Here is a 23,685-nt window from a genome sequence, read left to right as displayed (position 1 = left end):
GTTGCCATTGCAGTTGATATAGCTCTGTTTGGTTGTGCCGCAGTCTTTCCTGTATGGGTGGCGCAAACCACAGTGATTGCACCAGAAAAGCTTCCCGCAGTTTCTAGAAAAAGTCCCCAATTTATACAGGGTCTGCACAATCTTAAAAAGTAATGCAACACTTTAGGATAATTAAGAAAACCACATAATTTAGGCAATGTGAAAATGGCAACCCAGGACGACATAGCTATCTGGCAATGGAACTCACCCGGCCTAAGCGCCCGAGCAGTAAAATAAAATTGATGTTAAAGGCCATATCATGGCAAAATGGCCAAAAAATGTAATTTGTTATTACTAAACAACGGATCCCACATAAGATTAGACGACATAACGGGACAAACATCGGCTATCGACTTGTCCTTCCGCACACGAAGAATAGGAGGAATAGCCAAATGACAAGTCAGCGAGAAGGACAAGCTAGGGAGTGACCACTATACAATCAATATAAAAATCAAACTACATTGCAGTTAGAAAACTTCGTTTGGGTAATCATTGGTGACGTTTTCTCACCAAATAACGTCCTGTTCTAATTAGTCGTGTGTGGTCATTGAATTAGTCCAGTTTCTCTTCACATACCACACTTTAACTAATATTAATTGTGCGTGGTCATTGAATGAGATCATTTTCTCTTCGCATACTACGATTTTACTGATATACAATGTGTGATTATTGGATGAAAATAATTATCTCCTCATATCACACCTATTTTTCAAAATATATTTTATATATTTATCTTGAAATTTTTCACACTTTCTTAGACTGAAACTCTCATGCGTTCGTCAGGCGAACATAATCACCCCACCCCACAACCACATCCAACTTAGAGTAGTCGTCGGTTAGGATGCTGTCTAAGGGATAGAACTCTTTTCTGTGTAGGAAACAGTCTTGTTGTTTCCCTTGACCTACTGCAGTCCATTAACTCAAGTCAACATTATCTACGAGAATTTTGAGTGATAAAGTTATTTTCTGCCCAAGATGGTGTATTATATGAATAAAGAGAATCTTCTAAATAGTACCCCCCCCCCTTTTTTTTTCACAGCCAGCCAGCAATAATAACTAAGTAGGAGTCAAGTCACACAGATACAGAAAGTTGGCGATGTTTTCCGCGCACATCAGTGACTGCAAGCAATGATAAAAGTCAACCGTACAAGACAGATACCCGAATGTCAGACCTGATGTCAAAGTTCGCATCTTCATCATTGTGACGCGTTTCCGTGAATCTAGGTGATTGTTGAATATTCAGTTTATTACTAGTGAATAAAGTAAAATGTAATGGAAGATTTTTTAAAATGACACTTTGTGCATATATTGCAGAAAAAATGACGTACAACAGTGCAAAACTAGCGCAACACCAGCACAAATGCTGTTGGAATCTATCGATTTCTTTGGATTATCACAAAGCTTCTAAAGACCAATTACACCAAAGAAAACATAACAAATACCATAACAATAACGCATGTATTATACAACGTCTACATTGGTGTTTCCTGTAAATACGTAGAATTACTTACAAGATAAAGGTTGAAAGAAGTTGAGTGTTGCTACCATTTAGTGCTAGCAAGGCAAGAGAGTCTAGAACATGTGTTCACAGGGTGGCTATGAATAATTTACGTGATCTATAGTATTTCATAATCCAGATGTATTATTTCCATCCTGGATCTTGTATTTTGATTAGATGGTTGTATGTGAAAAGTTGCATGAATTGATTCCAGAGAAAAATTGCTTCATTGAGTTTCTTATATTTAGTAGCTGAATAAACGCTTTTTAGTAAATTTATGAATGTGGGTTTTGACATTTTTTTTATATAGAAAAATGATATTTCATAATATGTATTTGAGAACCGAATAAATGTCAGGCAAATGTGATTATGGTATGCTATAGTTTCTTGTTACATATACATTGAGAATTGCCGGTTTGGATTATTCTTGAATTAAGCCGATGCGTTTAAGTGTACGCCATCCATTAGATTGTCTTGGATTTCCTAATTTCCGTGCTACAGTTTGATATAATGCGCGATCCGACTAAAGATTATCCGATTGAATGGATGGCCTTGAGAAGATAAATGTTCCACTATTGGCCTCCTTTCTACTTCATTGGTTTGCCAGTCTACGTTTCTCCAATATATTTTGAGCTACATACCTTGCATGTGATTAGGTAGATCACAATTTTTGTGTTGCACATGATATTATGGTTTTTGAATATTAAGCTTTTCACGTATGACTGTGCTGGAGAATGTGTTTGTTTCTTTCATGTGTTAGTAAGTCTTGCATAATTTCCACAATGCTTTGATTTCCTATATATTCTTTGATTTGAGGATGGCTTTTACTTTACCCTCACATACATGCTCTCATCCCTTGAGGCTAGAGAAATGTTGCTAATATCTGATGTGAAAAGAACAATATAAACTGTTTACACGCTTTGATGATTGAACAATGTTTGTGAATGATGCCACGTGCTTGTGCGTTCTCTGGTTGGAATGTGGGGAAGAAGGGCGTTCGTTCCACGTTTTTCTTCCCCCTGTGTTTTAGGAGGTCAGAAGGGTTTATTTCTTTGGCTTAACGTACCGCTTCCACTATTATATGGCTGTTGTAGCAAGGCTTTGTGAGATGTTGGTATAGTTCTCTACACCTTTTATCTCAAGTATTCTCAACGGAGCGAATTCTCCTGATACTAAGTGTATGACTCTAAGTGGTGTTACGTTTGCAGCGTCTTGAGTGGCAGCTAGATGGAAGATGTAAATTATATGACGGGTACACTACTTGCATATTGTTTGCTTTTAAAGAGAATCTCACTTGCAATCAATAATTAAATATAATGCAATGTTTTGTTAGGAAATGGGATGACGACAAGATGGGATAGTTTTGTTTATGACACATCAATACCCGGAGTTAATATTAACAATACAATAAAAAAATATACCCTGAATTGAATTTCGCTATTAGTTCAAGTCTCTATTTCCAAGAATATTATGCTGAACACTTTGTATTTCCAGAGAAGAATTACTTGATTTAAATATTTTGAATAAATAAATTCCTGCGAAAATGAATGGACAAAACAATAATACATCTGTTTTGCACAAATCTTAAAGCATGAATGAATAATTTCAGGAAAATTAAGATTATAAAGTTCCCTACTTGACCTCAGGTCACAAATACCATTATTTACAAATATTACCTAATGAAAAATTTCATTCTGGAATGTTACAAATGTTTACAAGATAAAGTCTTAGATTGTATCAGAAGGTTTATTTCCAAAATTATAACATAAATTTGATACACAACAGTTGATCATGCATTGCACATGTAATCTTTCAATATTCTGGACACATTGAGATAAACAAGATTGCAAAACCAAAATCAATGATTCAGGATAGGTAGAAAATGAACTTGATTTTGGACAATGTCAAATCCAAAATACAAATACCCATGGCACTAAAAAAAATAATTAAAACTGAAAAACAATACAAAATAAATTTACATAATCCATATAAGTCTATCGAAATAATGTACAGATGTATACAAGGATCAATATAAAACTTCGATCGTCATTGTCAAGGAGATTTTGCAAAATGTAATGATAACGATTATTCCAAAGTTAGCCTAAGACTATAAAGTTGAGCAGGTAATGTTTATAAGAAGCTGACCTTGGACTGTACTTTCAGTAAGTTTCAATGATGAGGGCATTTCTTTTGCTATATAACTGCACGCTGAATCCAAACTCACATCTGAAGTGGTTGAGGTAAATTAACAGTTTATAGGTTAAAAAAAAAAACGAATTTAAATTCACATCTGAAGTGATAAATTAACAGCTTAGAGCATACACAGTCAAAGATCCTAAGGTGAAAACAATACCGAACATGGAAAATCTACTGTAGTGCTGAAAATGGTTGTATTAGAAGGGAATGTTGATTTTCCGGAAACTCTATACATATTCTTGGAGGATAATTTTATTTGCATGGTGTTTAACTAGAACTTCATCTTGGATATAGCTCCAGGAACAGGAAAGAAAGCCGTTAAATGTGAACACGATGTTGCAACTTGAAATCTAGTAAGACCGAATGCGGGCGATTATATTTAATATGTTTCCTGATGATGAGTTGATGACAATGAAGGTCTAGACTTCTAAAAGCTGTCTTGAAATAAGACCGGAACGATTGGGACGAATGTGGTAAATACAAGAGAATGTTTGCACTGCTTTCCATTGCGAGGAATAAAATTTCCATGATAAAACGAAAATTAGGGTCTTTACTGTATTCTTCACAAAGATGTATTTTCACCAGACGTAATTGCATATGAAAAGAAAATGTTACGTGCGGTTGCGGCGATAAACAATAAATGATGAGTGATAGGCATGCAATGACCAATAAGCTCTAATATTTTATTGTTACATTAAAGAATACTCGGTATTTGAAACATTATTTACAGGAGATGGACTCCTTTACTTGACGTTAAATCATTTGCATTCTCATGGTTTTAATTATGTTTCTTTTTGTAACATTTTGCGACTGTAAAATAACATTATATAAACCTATTTAGAATTCACTCCAAACATTGCACCTATATTAGAAACACTTTAGGTTTATGTTCACAAAATCTATAGTAGAAGACATGTTCCATGTCAGCATATTATGGCTTGGAGCTGTGTGAAAACATTTGTAAATTTCGTATTAGCCACAGAGACGGTATCATTCTGTTTTAATTAACAAGCCGAAATTGCATGTTTGAATATATTTAATAAAAGAAAATTTAAAACAAAAAGAACAGTCTTGTAAACGTATAAGCGCATACTATAGGCACAGTTAAGTGGACGAGAAATGACATTTTTCCATAAATCTTGAAGCATATCATCTGTATTTATTTACGACTTCACTTAATATTGAATGCTGTGTTTTATATTGAAATTTTAATTGATTTGGTTTTGTGAAATTGATTTAATGGCATTCACATAGAAAAGTTAAATAAACTATTATACAGCTTTTAAATTTTCTTTTTCTCTTTCTATACATTTTAAAACTGTGGTAACTTTAATAGACCTGCACGCATTTTTCCGTTGGCATATACACAAAGTTTGAAGTATTTGAGAACGCAGTCTATAAAACACAGCTTGGCTTACTGGTACCTGGATTAATTGCAGAGGTCACGCCAATCGCAAATTATGAGAAAGATAGAGTGAGGCGAATAATAATAATAATACTACTAATAATAATAATAACAATAATGACGATGATAAAGGTGTACGCATTGATGCGTCCAACAGAAGTAGCCTTGGCCGCAAACAAATGATAAATTCTTTTGATTGTCATATACGTTTCTAATCAGAGTAAATGTGGTCATGGTTGTTGTTATAAAATAAGAAATGTGTATCATATTTGTGACAGACACAGAATGAATGTTCCAAATGAGTAGGATCATTCGCAGTAATATTATTCCCGTTTTGTACCGGAAGTTGTTCTGAAAATTAAACTAATGTAAAGAAGATTCACACAATTTGCAAGTTAATCCAAGAATTTCTAGTCATATTTTCTGTAATGGGGAGGGGGGGGGGGAGAATTGTCCCTGGTGGGTGTCCCGCCAAATTTTTGGTTTTCGTTATCTAGGGGTTGACCGCCCTCGATGTTATTGCCCGGTTCGAGTAAATATAAATATAAGTGGTGAAACTTATAGTGAAATAGATAGAGATCTGAGCAGGTATATAGAACAAACCAACACGAGCCCTCGTACATGTAAACAAACAATTTAATCAATTACATAAAAGCACTGTGAAAATTCATTACATCAGGAATATACTCTGCTTTTAGAAATTTAACTTTCACCGAAATACAAAGAAAACGCAATTAGATTTAAATAAAAAAGCCGATCTGTTTACTGATAGATTTAGTTCATCATAGGATCGAGTGAACAAGCGAAGTCAACGTCTTGTACGACTGCATAACCTGTTCATCCTCAGTTGTTCTGCTGCCACTGTAGCTGTTCAGACGCTTGGATCTCAGGATGATACTTTCCACCATCCGTCTCAGGATACTCTCAGAATACCTTTCAGAAATTAATACGTCGCAGGATTGCGTCACAGGATTATACGTCTCACTGCACTCCTCTCTATACTTCTCAGTATACGTCACAGAATAACATCACATCATACGTCCCATAATAATGCGTCTCAGGATAATACGTCTCAGGATTATACGTCTCAGGATCATACGTTTCAGGAGCTATTTTCTCCCTTTTAAATAAATATAAATAGAGACAACCTAAATTTCCCGTTATTTATGAAACAGTTAATTCTTCATTATTCTCCCTCGTGATCAGATTTTATTATCAGTGCTAAACAGATGCTAAGGCTATCAATCGACTTCACATGTTCTATAATGACCCTAGTTAGCCAAATGGCTAATTCGTTACGCCTTGACCTTACACATTAACGCATACGCGAGGCCTGGGGTTTTGAGCCAGCCTCAATTTACACAGCGAATAAATAGGATACATCACATCAATCAATTACTAAATCATTTCAGTCAATACACACTTATTCTTAATCATACATGAAATCTTCTAAATTCGGCGAATTCACACGGATTCTCGTAATCATAATAACTAATGTAATGTATTAAATTCTTAGAACATAATTCTTATGTAAAGAAGACGACAAATTCAAACAATTCGTCAAATTTATCTAAAGAAGATTAATGTACGACTTCCTATGCATAAACTCAACACAGTTATACTTCATAAAGCAAATTATTACACGAATGTAGAAAAAAGATTCATGCAACTACAAGTAAATAACTTCAGCAAAGCATTTTATATGGCGTCAACCAATTACATGGAATTGTCACACTACCTTTGCTTTCAACGTTCCTCCCTGTAATCGGCAAATGATTTCGCCGGTTCCTTTCGACAATAGTCCCCTTTGGACAACCGTTCTTTTACGAGGAATTTCTTGCGAATCCCCCGAGACTACTCTGGTTTCTCAATTAGAAAAGCTTAGACTGATTAAAATTTCCGATGTGGCAATTTTTAAAACCTAGAAAATTTTTGTGTGGGAAACACGCCTATTATTTAACGTAACCAATCAGAATCAGATATCTCTGCCGCCTTTTTCCAGAAGCGCCAAAGTCAGGGTCAGTTTGACCTGGTAGTTTGAGTAACAGAATTTCTGCGATTTCTCAATTGTGACAATTTACCATGAAAAATGAAGTTTTCCTTGTCCCTAATAGTCCGCCTGGCTGCTGTATAAACAAATGCTTAATTAGGAACAAAATTCTCCCTCTAAAGGACATTACCGTACACGGTAGTATGGCGATATGATACGCGCTTGTCTCCATAAATCTAATTAATGGTTCTCTGGTCTCAACTAATGTATTCTTGTTAGATCACCAGAAATTTGCCACTTCACATTCTCAAAGCCTAAGCACGACAGCAACTTCATCACGTTTCATTTAAACGTGTTATTATATCTTGGTATAGGTGCATTATGCTGAATAATTCACAAGATAAATTGTAAGGTGTTATAAATTTCTTTATAAAAGGCTTAGAGATACAAACTAGAGTTATTGAATTCACATTAACAGCTCTGTACAGTATGTTTAATATTACTTAAAACTTTAGATAATCGTATAATCTAGCAAAGAGGATTAATAAAGATTAAGCGACATTAGATTGCCATAATCATGATTAGGACCGTATTTACATAATTTGGTATGACAGGCAGACAGCAAGTGTTAGATAATCGTATAATCTAATTGAGAAGATTAAGAAAGTTTAAGTGATAATACATTCTCGTTTCATGAAAATAATCATGATTAAGACCTTATATACATAGTCTTTTATGACATGCATACGATAGGGCATCGTCTTATCCTACTTAATTTTCATCTGTATTTATCTGCTTTCTATCCAAACAACGGTGTTCGTTACGGATTAAAGAAGATCCGTTTTAGGCAGATTAGCAGACACAATAGGCTTGGTATAAAGTACTTTTCCTTTGATTCTGGTATCTATATAAAGTAATAGTTTTGAAGGAAGTAAATTATTCACTTTCTAGGTAGAAGGCAACAAAGCTGTATAACGTACTAAAATGAAAGGTTATCATTTCATCTTCATGTTTTGTACTGTAGCTGTATGGGACGCAGGTGAAGTATCCCCTTTTCTCTACTATGCAGAATTTTCCTTTATTTTTCCTTTATTTGGTGAAATGGAAGATATTTAATTTTATTTAATGAGGTATTCTCAAACAAATGACGGATGATGTTAACCTGAAGATTCCCCAACAGTACTCTCACCGATAGATTTAAATTTGTGCAAAGCTACTGATTTATCAATATTTTCTATGAATGCCATCTTCATCTCCAGCCATATTCACCTCAACGGACATCCAATGTTTTTGAATGTTATCTTTCTTACAATTGTCTGATGATAGCACAACATACAACAGGCCTTTTTCTACAAGAAGCATATATATATATATATATATATATATATATATATATATATATATATATATATATATATATATATATATATATATATCAGCGTGTTCTATTTTAATTATGAAATCGATTTTGAATAAGAGAGACATAGAAGTGGTATTACCTCTTAGTACCAAAATTAGGCAATGGCACAATAAATTTTCATGATAAAAAACTTTACCAAATATAAATTTTAATTAGTTTGTAATGCTGGTCTGATTTTCCTTTCGGGCACTATATCATTTTCTTTATACGTGTATTGAATGAAATATATTGAATTGTAATCACAACACAAAATCTACCTTATTCATCTCTTTGTCCGACTGTTTTGATGCCATGAATAAATCATGTTTGCTAGTGAAGAGTAGTCTTCGGCGTCTATTTTGTGCCATCTTTTCTTGTGTTCGTAGTGCATAAGAACACGCCTGTGTATTTTAGGTCAACAGCGTGTGAGATCTAGGTACTGTCACACGCGGAAAATCTTTAATTTGCGCTTATTTGTAAAGTCATTTCATACATTATTCGATCAACCGCTTGTTTGATACTTTACTTCGATAATAGATCTTTTGATTTATTAACTCAAAGCAATACTTTTTGCATGGTGCTTCATAACGTTTGTAATTTTTTACAATAAATTATATTTGTTGGGAACAGTTTTAGCGTTCTGAGGTTGAAGGTGCTTTGATTTTTTGACTGAAATTGTCAGAGTGATTGATAATGATAGCACCCTTTGCGGCTTTCTCCAATATAAGATAAATTTAGGACTCAGTGAGATATACGTACTATGCATTCAATGATTGATAGATAAACTACTATTTATTGATTTATTGTATTTACTTACTTAAGTATTTTTCTACTTATTTACTCGTTCTAGGTACTTCTGAGTACGTGTGGCTGAGAAATAAGAACAATGACAAGAACAAGCGTCAACTAGATGTTGTTCTTCCAGAGGAGTTACAGTTTCAATTCTATAAAGGAGAGAAATGGATATACCTGTACCTGATGAAAAATCCGCACATACGTGCCGACAGCGACATGTACGTTGTCCAGTCTCTGACGGACGGTTCAGTGGATGCTGTGAATTCAACATTGACAGAGAAAAATGTAAGCTGAATGTTTCAGTCCAGGTGTAAAATGTCAATGAACAATACAAGATCTTGATTGTAATAAGCGTTTTCCTAATGTTCATCCCATAGTAAATTACTGGATTTTGATTTATACCATATTTTAATATATAATCATGATTGTAATATGAAAATAATATTTCCCAAATTATTATTCATATTTCCTCTGTCGCATATATTTCGCATTTTAGAAACATACCGTAACAGTTTAACTAGTGGACATAATTATTTACATCATGAATACATTTTACCACAAGATTCTTACAGTCAGCAATATAAATAAACCTTTTGGATCTTAGAGTAATGCGTTTTAAAATTTCATTAATGTGTATGCATGGACATATTTTCGAAGCGATAACTATCATAAATATTGTGTTAGCTATATTCATCATAACCAAGTGCCAACAGGCATCCATTCAACAGTTTTCTAAATCATACAACTTCATTCGACTCCAGATCGTACTAAAAAATAGAATTCCCAGTCAGAAGACTGCAGTTGTCGCCTTCAAGGAAGATCTCGAAGTTTCTTGTGGGACTTGTTACCTTAAATATTGATTAAAGAGATATGACATAAAGGCCAGAAGTTCATGGGTTATAGTTTAAAAGCGATATTGAGCAAATGTTTGGTGAATACATGGCGAGTGAGTGGCAATTATCTGCCTGACCTTTGATAATTTGAATGTTTTCAGGCATTGTTTGTTTTCGGACAAAAGCAAAATCTATTTTAAATATCTGCAAACCACTTGTAGTTTGTGAAAATATTACAGAGAATATATATTTATTTTACTTCTCAGTTTTGAGTTAGTCTTTACCTTACAAGGATGCATTAGATCAATGGCAGTTATTATTCCAACTAATACATAGTAAATACAATATTTTTTTTAAAAAGTCTACTCGTTTGAATACTTATAGTGATCTTTTCAGACTTGCCTGATATTCGGTAAAAGCCTATGTTCAATTGAAACGGCTCACAATGAGTAACAATAAGTGAAAAATGCTGTATGTTTTACAGGAAAGCAAATACTACCAAAACGCTGAGAATAGATCTTATTTTACTGTTCGCTGTGTCAAGAGAGTGGGACGTTACTGCGCCAGAACATTGGTAGGTTCGACTAAGGCTATTTGCAAGTATCTGAATACGAAACATTTCTTTTGGAGTAAAGATAGTTTAGCTTCCTTTCCTACAGAATTTTAAATGATTAAGGTTAAAGTAATGGAGTTTTATTTGTCCACATATTTTTAAAATTGGCTAAGAATTTGCTTCCTGTTTGAGATGGTGATTCTTTTTCTTCTTTTTTCTTCCTTTGCTTCTTCTTCTTCTTCTTCCTCTGCTTCTTATTATTATAATTATTATTATTATTATTATTATTATTACAGGAAGGAATATTGAAGATCGAAGAAAAGGATTTCCAAATCACACCGGTTTCCGTCCAAAAATATATGACTCTCGATACTAACGATACACTTCACTTCCTTCAGGAACACATGGCGTATGACGGGAGGAATATCAGTTCCGATGAAGAAGTCGATCTGGATAAATATTATGTGATTGCACGTAAGATTCATTTAAAGGACATGCTTTAATATTCATTGCTGGTATGGGGCTGTATTCCCTGAGCTGTTTTAAGACAAGGTTCGGGGATTAGGATCCATTTTAATCATCCACGCGCCAGGCAAATCTAACAGAGGTGCTAATATTATATTTCATTTCTCAGTCTCTGTCTCAGTCATTGCGTCCACACTATAGGAACTACTATGTTGTCCTTTGTTGTGCCTGATGGATTTGCTTTGAAACAAACAACACTAGCCGAGAAATTGCAAAACGAACATCACCGCAAAGCAACGTAAGGAATCTCCATGTTCGATAACGTTATCATACAAAACATGATCTGACCCTCTCTCTCGTACACATACAAACACACACACGCACGCGCACGCACACACACACACACAGAGGGTGACTGGAAGTGGGCATAGATGCAGTACCAATTAAGGTACAAAATTAAAATTTGGAACACAGGTAGAAACGTGAATTTTCCACTGCTTTGAATAATGAGATAGATTGCTCCACTACGTGTATAGATAGATGGCAGTAATGCGATATGCCACTTGGGGCACATAGGGCATTTAACATTACTCATTATACAAACATGTATAGACCTCTACGGGAAATTTAATGCTAACAATTTTAGATAGTATGTCAGTTCTTTTATATACTACCCAGCACCTATAATGTATTACTGTTCACCATTTCCATAATGACAAATGTATGGATCTCTAGATGACATATAATGTAAACATTTTATACTGTCTAGCACAATTTTATTTTATTCCTATCCAATACCTACTTGTTATTCTTATCCAATAACCTGCATCAATAGTCCCTTTTGGACGTAATTAGGAAAAAGGTTACCTGTATTTTCATGCTATGTATTAGTAGAGAATGCAGTTTAGAGGAGACAATGGTTTCTGCAATGGTTTTCCTTACTCGGGACATTTTTAAGCTAGTAATCGTTTGGTCTTTGATCATTGGATTAGTTTCTTATTTATTGAATCAATGCCATCTTATGTGGCTGTGGTCTGATGATTTTGTGATTTAACCACCTTATAAGAGCCGTGTTTTTTTATTTCAAACCTAGAGGTACCAACGTATTGTTTTGTGTATTTTGTTTGAAGGATTGATATTTACCGTTTCGTGCTGTATGATCTGATGGTCTTGGAGTTTTGACCACCTTATATTTCTGTATTATTTAGTGGCTCAGGTTAGAGGGTACTATGTTTGGTTTATATTTTCTGTATCAACCATTGTCACCTTGTTAAACGGGGCTGGATGGCCTGGTGTTTTGACCGCTTTGTTCACTTAACTAATTTTGGGGTCAGTTGTCGAGTCCTATTTATAAATTATTATTATGTGTCGATCGTTGCCACCCGGTGGCCTGATGGCCTGTGCTTTGGAACACCTTTTATTGTTTACGTATTCTTTTAGATTCTGAGCTAATGGTTGTATTGGACCCTGGTCTTACGCCGTTATTTGTTTAAGAAGGAGAGGAAAGAAGATGATGGAATATGTCAAGACTGGCTGACTGCCCGAGTTCTGATGATAGTCGTGTGCACCCATTCGGGCTTTTACGACCTTTTCATGCCCACACCGTGATCTACTCGGTTTATCGTACGAGAGGAAAAAGAGCCACACTCCCCTACGCTTTAACGCATACACCGTATGCTATTTAATTAGACATATTGTATGTATCTGATCAAACCACATGACGACAACGTGCAAGCACGCAACTTGAGCTTTACTTAGCTGATCCATCGTACAGAGTTGTGTCGAGGGGAGTGCAGATAACTTGGACACAGAGTATTAGTAAATATTGGGTATTGGTCGCTTTAGCGGCGTGTTGATGAATAACTTGGTCAGTCCAAACGGCGGGTTGATGGTAAAATGTGGGTTTTAGGCAGTAGATAAATGTGCGATGGATAGTAGATAACCGTGTGATGGCCGCTCCAGACGGAATAGTGATTTGATAGTATACCTAAGCATCAATACTCATCGGATTTCCTATTTAATTTCTTTTGGTATGATCGGTGCAATAATTAGAGAGGTACAGTGCAACAAGAATCATGACATGAAAACTCACGTCACATAAGATTTACTTCAGTTGCCCATAGTACATCCATCTTCGACAGACAATCTTACTATTAAAATCGTTTTCATTTTAGTTACCTGTAGCTACGACACCCGTCTTCTATATGTTATCTTGCTATTTCTAGTAGACAACTTTTGATTTTCAGTCTGATAGATGTTACTATTATGACAGCAATTGAGGAATTATCTACAATGGCTATCACCAAATATCCGTAAAATATGTTTAAATATATCAAGAGAATTCATAGCAGATGTTTTGTGAAATTAAAGTATCAATAGTAGCAAATGTTTGTATCTCTTTTTGGACAATTTCCTAATTTGAAAATAAAAGTTTAAAGAACGTTGATCATACGTACTATGTAAATCGATACTATCTAAGATACAGGAAAAAATACGGAAGGTTCAAATTACAATTATTCGTATCTTCCGAGCCTTGGTTATCAGCAAAGACTGTGATGAATGGGTAGACGACCCTCCCGTTTTGTAAAGTGAATATCACCCCACACAACTTGAGATTTAATATGCCTCAGAAGATCAAATATTACTCCCTGCGTAAATACCGTATTTAGAGATACATGCTATGCAAATTTACTGAGCAAATATTCCTCTTTGTGCAGTACTGTATGTATGAAAATGGTCCCTTTGTACAGTGTTCGCAATTTGATGAGCTCTGACATTCGCATGTTTAATTTTCGCGGTCTAACAAAATTTCAGTTTATCTCAACTCTCATGTGATTTTGCTGTGGCGATAAAATTGGGTAATCAAAAGAAATGAATAGGCTAATGTTTCTGAAATTTCATTAATTGTATGTGATTCTCAACATTCCTGGCCAATAGTCGGACCCGAACGGAGATGGAAATGTGAAGACACTTATGGACAAAAATATGACATACCGTAGCTATTCAAATATAAATATCATTCTAATAAAGGCACCCACAAGTTTATGACAAATATAAATCCCCATCTTATCGAGGCTTAAAGAGCCGTATATATCCTTTATGGTATGTCCAAATAATCAATCCAGTACACGAGTAATATAATGAATGTTAGAAAAATCAAAACAACTTAGTTCACGAATGTTTTCAAACAGTGATGTTCGATATTCAGCGCATCCACATCATAATTGCACCCCTGTAACTATGATACTACGAATACCTTTTTAATTGTAGTGTAAAAGATTTCGGGGATTACGCGTATGCTTCATAACTCGAATTGAAAAGTCAGTGATACATATAAAATAGACAGCATTGCCTTGCTCATTAAAGGAAGAACATCAATGAATTTACGTTCAGAGGCCAATACAGCGCTTAGTTAACAAGACAATTATTGGGAAATAAGTCACGTTATTTTCACGCATGATTGCCTTTGAAGATAGCCTAAATGAACATAAAGTTATCAGCTGGTTGCATGTGGAAATTTTGTCCTGTTATGCTTGCTTTACTGTGCCGTTGTGTGTCAGAAGCCGAAGTGTCTAACTTAAAAACTATATATACAGATTGCGACTTTTTTCTACCCTTTTGGCGATCCTTAAACATTATTCATTTGTTTTCTTTTTCTTCTTCGTATTTTTCAAATATCTTCGTATTTTTCAAATATCTAAATCAATTTATGCTGTGCTATACTATAGTCGATCGAGTAATATTCGTTTGAAAGATAACTCTAATAGTATTTTATCGATATATATATATATATATATATATATATATATATATATATATATATATATATATATATATATATATATATATATGGAGTCAAGCAATCAAAGACTATGTAGGTTCATGCTAAGGTAGGTTGATCAGATAAAATTTAATCCCGTTGCAGGTATACAAGTTAATGATAGGACAATACAGATTAGCAACTTATCTTCCGGCTCAACGATTAAAGCAGGATTCTGGTGTCAGCAGGATCAGGTAATAATAATAATAATAATAACTGATAAAATGCAGAAAACGCAAAATAAACATTTGTAAGGCATTGATTTACAATAAGAAGGCCTATATAACAATCCTTGTATGTGATTTGTTGGTATGTAACCAGAAAGATCCGGAAGTTGATCGGAGAGATCTTAGAGATCGAAACATGATTCATGAGATTATGCTGTTTGATGTCAAAATGAAAGGAGCTCCGAAAACGTGACATGATCTTGAAACACACGCTATGGTCCAAGAAAGAGAATTGTTGGCACTGAAAATCAGACAGAGGTAATACGTACATAAACACGAATACTGGAAAAAGAGGCTTGAATCGCACAGATACCCGCTCTTAGGTTCAAAACGGATATGTAGATTAATAAGAACAAAGGGTATGAGTACCAACACAGAAAGCGAATGAACACTGCGATGGTGCCAAACGGAAATTCTTCGTCAGTTTAAAGGAGAAAACGACAGTGAGATCGCATCAGTGTTAAGTGGTGAAAAGGAAGAGCTGTTCATGTCGATTCAAGACCGGACAATCACGGTCCGAATGGTGCAAGATAGTGTACAAAATGACAATATAAAGATGACAAGGTTAAGCACTTAATAAGTGCAACGTAAGTAAGAAAGACGGTCTCAGCTATTTTAGAAATATGGAATAACGATTGCAGACGAGTTTTTAGGATAAAAATTCAGAAAAAGTCATTGCATACAAGAAGGAGAATATTTTTTTGGGAATCAAGTATCCAGATCGAAGGACCAAAGAGATAGAGCATGATATCAGATTACAATATAGCACAAGGTGTCACAGAAGGAAACAGTCAGGATGTCAGAGAAGAAAACAGCACAAAATGTCAGATAATTAAATAGCACGGAATGTCAGAGAAACAAGGATACGTAAACATTAATAGAGCAATATTTGGAGCCAAACGTGGGGAACAATGGAAGGTACTAAGTAACCAAGCTCTGTAATCTGTAAAAAGAACTTGAGTCTGCACAAAAGACATAGATCGAACCAATTGTAGCGGAAGCACTTGAAGTAATACTTGACAAATCCAGGTTAAGTTGGAGAAAAATGGAAATTACCTTGAAGCCAGACCTACTTCTAGAAGCCGAAGTTATCATGGCATAAAGAATACCATATGAATTCTTGAGATTTAAGGCCAAGAGTAACCAGCGACAAAACCATAATCAGGGGAGTGAATAATAATAATAATAATAATAATAATAATAATAATGAGATGATGATGATGAAGAAGAAAAGGAAGAAGAAGGCGAAGATCATGAGCATGATGATGATGAGTATGATGATGATGATGATGATGAATTATGAAAGTGATTAATACTCTGTAATATCTGCATTAAAACATGCCGACACTTCTCCTAATTGATAATATACACGCGAGTTTCTGAGTAAATGTAAGATTTTAGAGAATTTATTTGTGGCATTGTTTACAACTTTTTTTTAAAGAATCCATTTTTAATATTTATGACAAAGCTTTCATTTGAAGACTGTATTCCTATGACCCGTAGGTGTGCGTGTGTATGTGTGTGTTTGTGGTCAACATTGGGTCCTATTCCTCTAATACAAACATCTACTGTTCGAATATTGGACGTTGCATCTAACTATTCAAAAATGGAATGAAAGTCGCAAGGATTTCATTCAGTCAGCAAGATGTTAAAAGTTAAGGTCGCTTCATAACAGTAACTTCAGACAGTACTATTTTACTATGCAAACATTTATCAAATCATTCACTACTCTAGTTCTTTTTATTGAAGTATTTATTCATCGTTAAACAGACGACCTTCACTATACAAGCGGACGGTATCAGCGCTGCCGAATGTAACCATTTGACCGTAAAAGTATTTGTGGATGATTCAGACTCCGCGTCTGCTACGCTGTGTACCAACTCGGAACTAAACAGCTACACGTCACCAAGCGCCCAGTACTTTAACTTGGAGATTAAGGGTGACAACGCAGTTCACGGTGGAAATATCACGATCAATACTGCTGCTGGTATTTTCCGATTTTATATATATATATATATATATATATATATATATATATATATATATATATATATATACACGTTTTAGGTGCGTTGTGGGCAGTCATCCCGAAAGTGGGTTTACGGGAAGGACATGATATAGTTTACATTTCAAATCAAAATACATATACATAGGTTGTATTTCTTACATAGTAATTATGTATATGTTGAAAATAAGTATATACACTTATGTTATAGTCCTATTCATGTTTTCGGTTCGTGGGCAGATATATAAATTTCATGGGCAGTTTTGACCTTTAGGTTGAAGATGACAAAGTAACTGCCCAAAAATACGTTCACGAAGAACAAACATATAGCATTCTGCCCGCGAATACGGCCCCGGGAACAATATATAGCGTACTGCCCACGAATACGTTCACAAGTAACAAATATATAGCATGACTTTCCGGTGTGCGCGCGCAAAATGGTTGTCAAGACACGACGATAAACATTAATCTATTAAAGCATCCTTTGCAATGGCCAGCGTACATATAGCGGACGTGAGGTTCGTTTTTCACAGCTTGTTTGAAATAAATGGATGATTATATATCCAGTGTAACAACTTGTCTTGACAGCTTATGGATGCTAATGTTTGACATTTATTGTGAAGATGATTGTTCACTGCTTGTTGATGAATTCGTAGCTTCTGTTAATCGATGCTATAGCTCAATTTAACTGTCATACACTGATATGTTTAAGTCTGCTTGCACAGTTAACTATGCAGAGTTATGGAAATATAACAAATTGGTTTTAATAACTTTCAGAGTTTGTTTTACTATTACTCAATATTTGTTTTAAGTACTATAAAGGCTGTGATAGGTTGGGTGGCTTAGATTACAAATCAGGCCCTTCTCACTTGGGGGGTGGGGGGTGGGTACTGCCCATTATGAATATTACTGGTCCAAGATGTCCAACCTGATATTTATGACATATAGGTTCAACATCTTACTGCCAGCAGAAATGGTGTTCTGTAGTATTTTTCCCAGTCAATAGTTTATGGATATATTATGTCATGTACTATGCTTGTTTAATTCTCTCATCTCAGTTCTGACGTTACCATTGAATGCTATAATGTTCCCAGACATCCGGTATTCTTGGTTATTAAAATTATATATATACACAGATAACTGAAGGTGAGTTCTCATTATTCCCTAACAATTGTTATTAGTGGGGCTGTAGCAATTGATGGTCTGAGAATTCAAGTTAACTGGTTCAAAACTTGGGTAAACAACAAACTGTTTTCTTCCTTTGACAGGCATCATAAAGTTTTGCATCTTTGTCACTCTGATGACTGTGGTACACAAGTTACAGACTTTGCCTTAGAATGAGCCTGATTTTTGATACTTGTTACTGAATGGGGTGGGGTAGGGAAGTAACAAAATTATTAAAGGTGGAATGTATGCAAACCATGCTGGAAATAGATATGTGCCAGCAACTGCAACATGTAAGCTTCAATCAATTTGGAAACTATAAGCTTTATCCTGTAAATATTAACAGTTCACACCCTGTATAAAAGATGATTTTGTGTTTGATTAACTGGAACTGTTAATTTATTATGTTAAGGAATTTATTGTTTTAACCCTAGTAAATGTAATATAATTAGGTCAAAAGTTCCAGTTTGTTTATTGTTTCCAGAGTTGATTATTGTAACTTGAAGAACCTGTTTCTAAGTGTTAAATGAAACGAAAGAGATATTGTTTACTCAAGTGATATAAAATAAAAGTTTAAAATGAACTGAAAGAAATATTGTTTATTCAAGTGATACAAAATAAATGTAAAAGTGTATATTCATTAAGAAGTGTATTGTCAATTGCAAATAAATGAAGATTTATCTTATTTTGTTCTTTACTTGTGTACAAAATTATACCTGGATTGGGCAATAATTACTTGGACTCCATTTGGAAAAGAAAAATCTATATGTTCTAAATACCTAATGTTCATATCATAATGCTCTTTTAATGGATGATTATGCTTTTCAGCTGACGTTACCATATTGCCAAGTGAACTAATAGTATGGCCTTCGGTGTGGCCCACTAATCACATTTGTAAATGAATTATGCATACAATAGAGAAATAGCTCTTAAAATATCTTAGGAGTTGAACAATGTGTGTACAGAAATAAACATGAAGCAAATCTTTGAACTTGTATGCCACACATGCAAGTGAATTGGTGGTTTTCATATGTAACTTGTGTACTCTTATGGCTTTTGTCTATATTACTTTTAGCCATTTCTATTCACACACCAGAACACAACCTTTTTTGTCTGATTCAGGTACTAATGCAAAACTTATTTCAGCTGTAACTGAAGTATACAGAATTTTTCCTGATACTGAGGCCTACTGTGTAGACAGTATAGCTGTAAGTCATCAAATCAAATGGAAGACAACAGTGTGCAGTTGAAGAAAATGATATATACCCAGTACCATTTAGAGTTATCTTAAAGAAAAGTCACAATGCACACTGATACAAGTAGTTTTAGAAAATGCATTTGTTCCACATACATTTTAACTTAACCCAAAAGTTCAGTCTCTTGCCTAAAATTCAATCAGATGTATGCATTTATTCCATAAAACACAAAGATATAATGAACCAAATCATTTTCATTATTGAGTTAGGTAGTAGGCTATGTTAAAGAGTGCAATCACTTTATCGATTTTTTTTCCATTACATTTTTATTTATTATAAAATGACATTTCTTAGTGGAGTGCTAGCAACTGTAACTTGAGGAATATTTTGTACATGCTGGCCTAAGTGTCATGAATATACTGTGCTACATTTTGCTTTATTAGGTATAATACTATCATGAGACTTGCTTGATTAAATCCTGAATTTGTCAGTTACACTTACAAATCCACTGGTAGAATTTAAAATCTGTGACAGTTTGGGAACTTTTTTTGCAGTAACTGCAAATCACTTTGCCTTCACAGTCAATGAATTCAAGCCATTGATAATTGTCAAACCATTGTGACTGAAAATGTGATTGTCTCTTAGTTGTGTCCTATTTGATAATTTTGCTGCCACAGAGTCTGGATTGTGTCTCTGAAGAAATAGTTCATCTAGACTCTGTTGCAGTATTACATTTTATATGTTCAATTTAATGAATTTTCTTTCTTTGAATCATTCTTATGTCATAACTTGCGAAAATAGTTTAGTTAACAATATTTATTCAAACAGAAAAGATAACCTCACTTGACAAATCATCCTACTAAAGTGATCATGGCATACACTTTTATCTTTGAAATTCAAATATTGCCCACTCGTTAATTAACATAACTAATATTGCACATTGAAGGTGATCATATGTATCATCAGTTTTAAAAAAATAAAGACATAATACTATCATTTAATCACTGCATACAGGAAACAGACACTTGTGTCTGTAAAATGCCTTTCATTGGATTACTTTGGTTTATTAAAACCAAACAGCGATCCACTCAGGATTTTCTAGAGTAGATACGGAGAATATATTATGGTCATTCAGAACGCTATCAATACATCAGACCAGATTGTTTTTATTATTATTTAGGCAAAATAACTTAGTAAGTCAGATGGCAAACATGAGGATGGTGATAGGTTATGTGGAATTTGCATTGAATCATCTGATCCCAGAAGATTTGATACAATGTCACTGGTTGTGGTAATCATCAAGTGCAGTTGCACGGCACCATAAGACTTATCAAGATACCATAAGCTAGAAAGATGAAGAAAAAGAAAAACGATGACCCAAAGACAAATCCTGCAAACTGTGTGCAAAAACGATTCCACAGATTATAGATGAAAACTTTACTATATTTAGCTTCAAGATATTAATAAATTCGGATTACTTCCTCCAGTCTGCTACAGTAATTCATGCCCATTGCACTCATAAATTGATTATAGTCCTTGCAGTATTTTGTGTGGGCCACAATATTTTAATTGATGCAACTGATGCTCCATTCTTCAGTTCAGTGTTGATTCAAACATAGCAATGTCCCTTTGGGATGTGTGCATAAATAAAGAATGCCTGTCCCTTCATTACCACACTTGTTGAATGTATCGTGTCTCTCTGAAAACTGTACCATGTGAGAAAGAATTTTATAAACAAACTGGACATAAGTATTGCTAGACATATACTCAGACCTGAGACTTCATAAAAGACTGCTTACTTGTGAGGCATTATTAGTGCTAGGGTTTGAGGTAATAACTTGCTATATGTTTGGTAAGGCAAAATAAGGGGCCTTATGACTTAAATTGAAACTGAAAAAACAAAAGGTTCAAATGCAATAAACTTTTGTTTTTCCTCATTTGTTATATTACAGTGCCATGAAAGGTCATTTCTTTTATCTTTTTAATCCCTTGCCAATTTTAAGTCATCATCACTAACCAAGTCTCTAAATCAATTCTTGGCATATTTAGCTAAAATGGTGTCTACTGTTCCATTATATCATTGATTGTTTAGCTTGCTTGTATGGAGCTTAACACCATTTTTCAGGACATCATAGACTTTACATGGCAGCCAACATATTTATTGGAAGAAATCAACACACATAACGCTACTGGCAAGCTTTCCCATATACACACATTGGTTGGACTAGAGAGAGTTGATTAGTGATGTGTATGCCTAGACCATTCTATAATCCAGGGACCCATGATTGAATACAGCTTAAAGAAATTAACCCTAATTCAATTTCCTTGTTGCATTTAAATCATAACACCCACCATGCAAAGTGACACGTCTCAAGATTTTCAAATTTGTATATGTTTTGCAACTTTTAATTCTGAGTTGATGCATGTGGATGTGGAAATTCAGTTACTGAATACTTAGCTACTTATATAAGGAGCTCTCACACTGGTAAAAGAATGCAATTGGGATTTTATTTGCAAGAGGGCAATTAATTGTTCAAAATACTGTTTTAGCTAACTACATATGCGAAGGGTTGATGTATAAAAAAGAGGATCAAGAAATCCTAGCTGGTAAAGATAATTGTATCCAACTTGATAGAAAGTCAGAAGGCCTTTTAATTTTGTACAGCAGTTTCATTAAGGAACCAACTATAATACCATTAGAAGTTTATGAGCAGCAAAAACCACATTTAGGACCAACTAGACATCAAAACCATATGCATAGTTCCATTTACGGCCAACCAGACATCAAATAGGTCATCTAGTGAAAGCACAATGTCAAAATGATCAGCCATCTAGGAGAAGTAGCAAGGAAGGGGTTTTCCAGATGCCCATTAAAACAGCCATATTGGAGGTTAGATTGGCACTATTTTCATTTACGTCCAACTAGACATAAGAAGTCTTTCACTGATATGACGATTCATTCAGGAGAAGTAGTGATAACAAGATTTTCAGGATGGCCACATTGGTGGCCTTATAGGATGTCTGTACAGCACCATAATTCTCATTCAGGACCTGCTAGACATCAACATAAGTATTTTGTACACATGTTGACACGCTGACACAATTATCCATTCAGAAGTAGCGATAAAAAGTTTCTTAATATGGCTACTGTGGCAACCACATTGTATGTGTGAGTGGCACCATCTTGTTTTTTCTTCCAGATATTTTCACACAAATATCATATTTAAAGATAACATGAATTCATACAAGATCTTGTCGGTTTATTTCATAACAGATTTTTCCCTCATATTAATATAATCTTTTGAAAACATTTATACATTATAGTTCTAGAAATTTTTCATGCTCTCAGAAACTATTAAAATCACAGCAGAAAGTGTTATGTTATATCTTTATTCAGCACTGAAAAATATTTATGAACTCTTAAAGTTTTTTCCCCTATATTAACTTAATTTAATGAAGATTTTCAGACTATAACCTTTCCATTAGATTTATTTTTTCAAACATGGCGTAAAAAGTATGTTATAGTAACCAATTTTTACATTGCCTTCACCATCGCAGAAATCTCTATAATCAATTTCCTAGTAAAGAAAAGCCAAGAAAATAAATGGACAGTTAATATTCACTTCAGGATCACAGACCTGAGGCAAATATGTCATTGTTAAATCAAACATTTTTATTGTGTTTCCTTAGACCTAAATATATATATATATACTTGCTGTTACTCTAAACGAAGGCTGGTGATCCAGTTGATAACCTTTTGGGGGTTTTAAGGATGTCTTTAAAATTAAGGCCTTAAAAATGTTGAGATCTTATATTAAAAATGACAATTTGAGCCTTGCAGATTCATGTCCACAGGTGCCCAAATAAAAAAAAAGGGGGGGGGGTGCAAGGGGCAAGCTTGTTGGTGTGTTATAAAATAAGTGACTTCTCATCGGTGTGCTGATAGGTAATGTGTAATTAAATCACTGTTGTAATATTAATAATGAGTGAGTCTGCACAAAGGAATTTCATACAGCTAAACTAACTCAACAACTAGAGGCAATTAAGAAATATATCCACATTCGTGATTCTGTCAAATGGCAGATACAACAGCATCAGGA

General features: G+C 34.4%; 1 protein-coding gene across 1 annotated transcript; it reads left to right on the top strand.

Annotated features, from left to right (window-relative positions):
* Positions 1-8,081: 8,081 nt before the first annotated feature.
* Positions 8,082-16,336, top strand: LOC149782228 (uncharacterized). Its single transcript, XM_089935094.1, has 6 exons — positions 8,082-8,167; positions 9,378-9,607; positions 10,640-10,729; positions 11,005-11,182; positions 15,099-15,187; positions 16,250-16,336. The coding sequence occupies exons 1-6, from the start codon at positions 8,113-8,115 to the stop codon at positions 16,334-16,336; spliced, it is 729 nt and encodes a 242-aa protein (XP_089791220.1). The 5' UTR covers positions 8,082-8,112.
* The last annotated feature ends 7,349 nt before the right edge of the window (positions 16,337-23,685 follow it).

The sequence above is a fragment of the Sinohyriopsis cumingii genome, chromosome 15 (genome assembly GCF_028554795.1).
Source record: "Sinohyriopsis cumingii isolate HCF-2022 chromosome 15, ASM2855479v2, whole genome shotgun sequence".
NCBI lineage: Eukaryota > Metazoa > Mollusca > Bivalvia > Unionida > Unionidae > Sinohyriopsis > Sinohyriopsis cumingii.
This window is presented reverse-complemented; position numbering and strand designations above follow the sequence as displayed.

Excerpts from the sequence above, each read along its gene's own strand:
- LOC149782228 (XM_089935094.1), top strand. The coding sequence starts at position 8,113 with ATGAAAGGTTATCATTTCATCTTCATGTTTTGTACTGTAGCTGTATGG. Across the intron at positions 8,168-9,377 it reads TGTAGCTGTATGGGACGCAG|GTACTTCTGAGTACGTGTGG; the intron begins GTGAAGTATCCC and ends TACTCGTTCTAG. Across the intron at positions 10,730-11,004 it reads GTTACTGCGCCAGAACATTG|GAAGGAATATTGAAGATCGA; the intron begins GTAGGTTCGACT and ends TTATTATTACAG.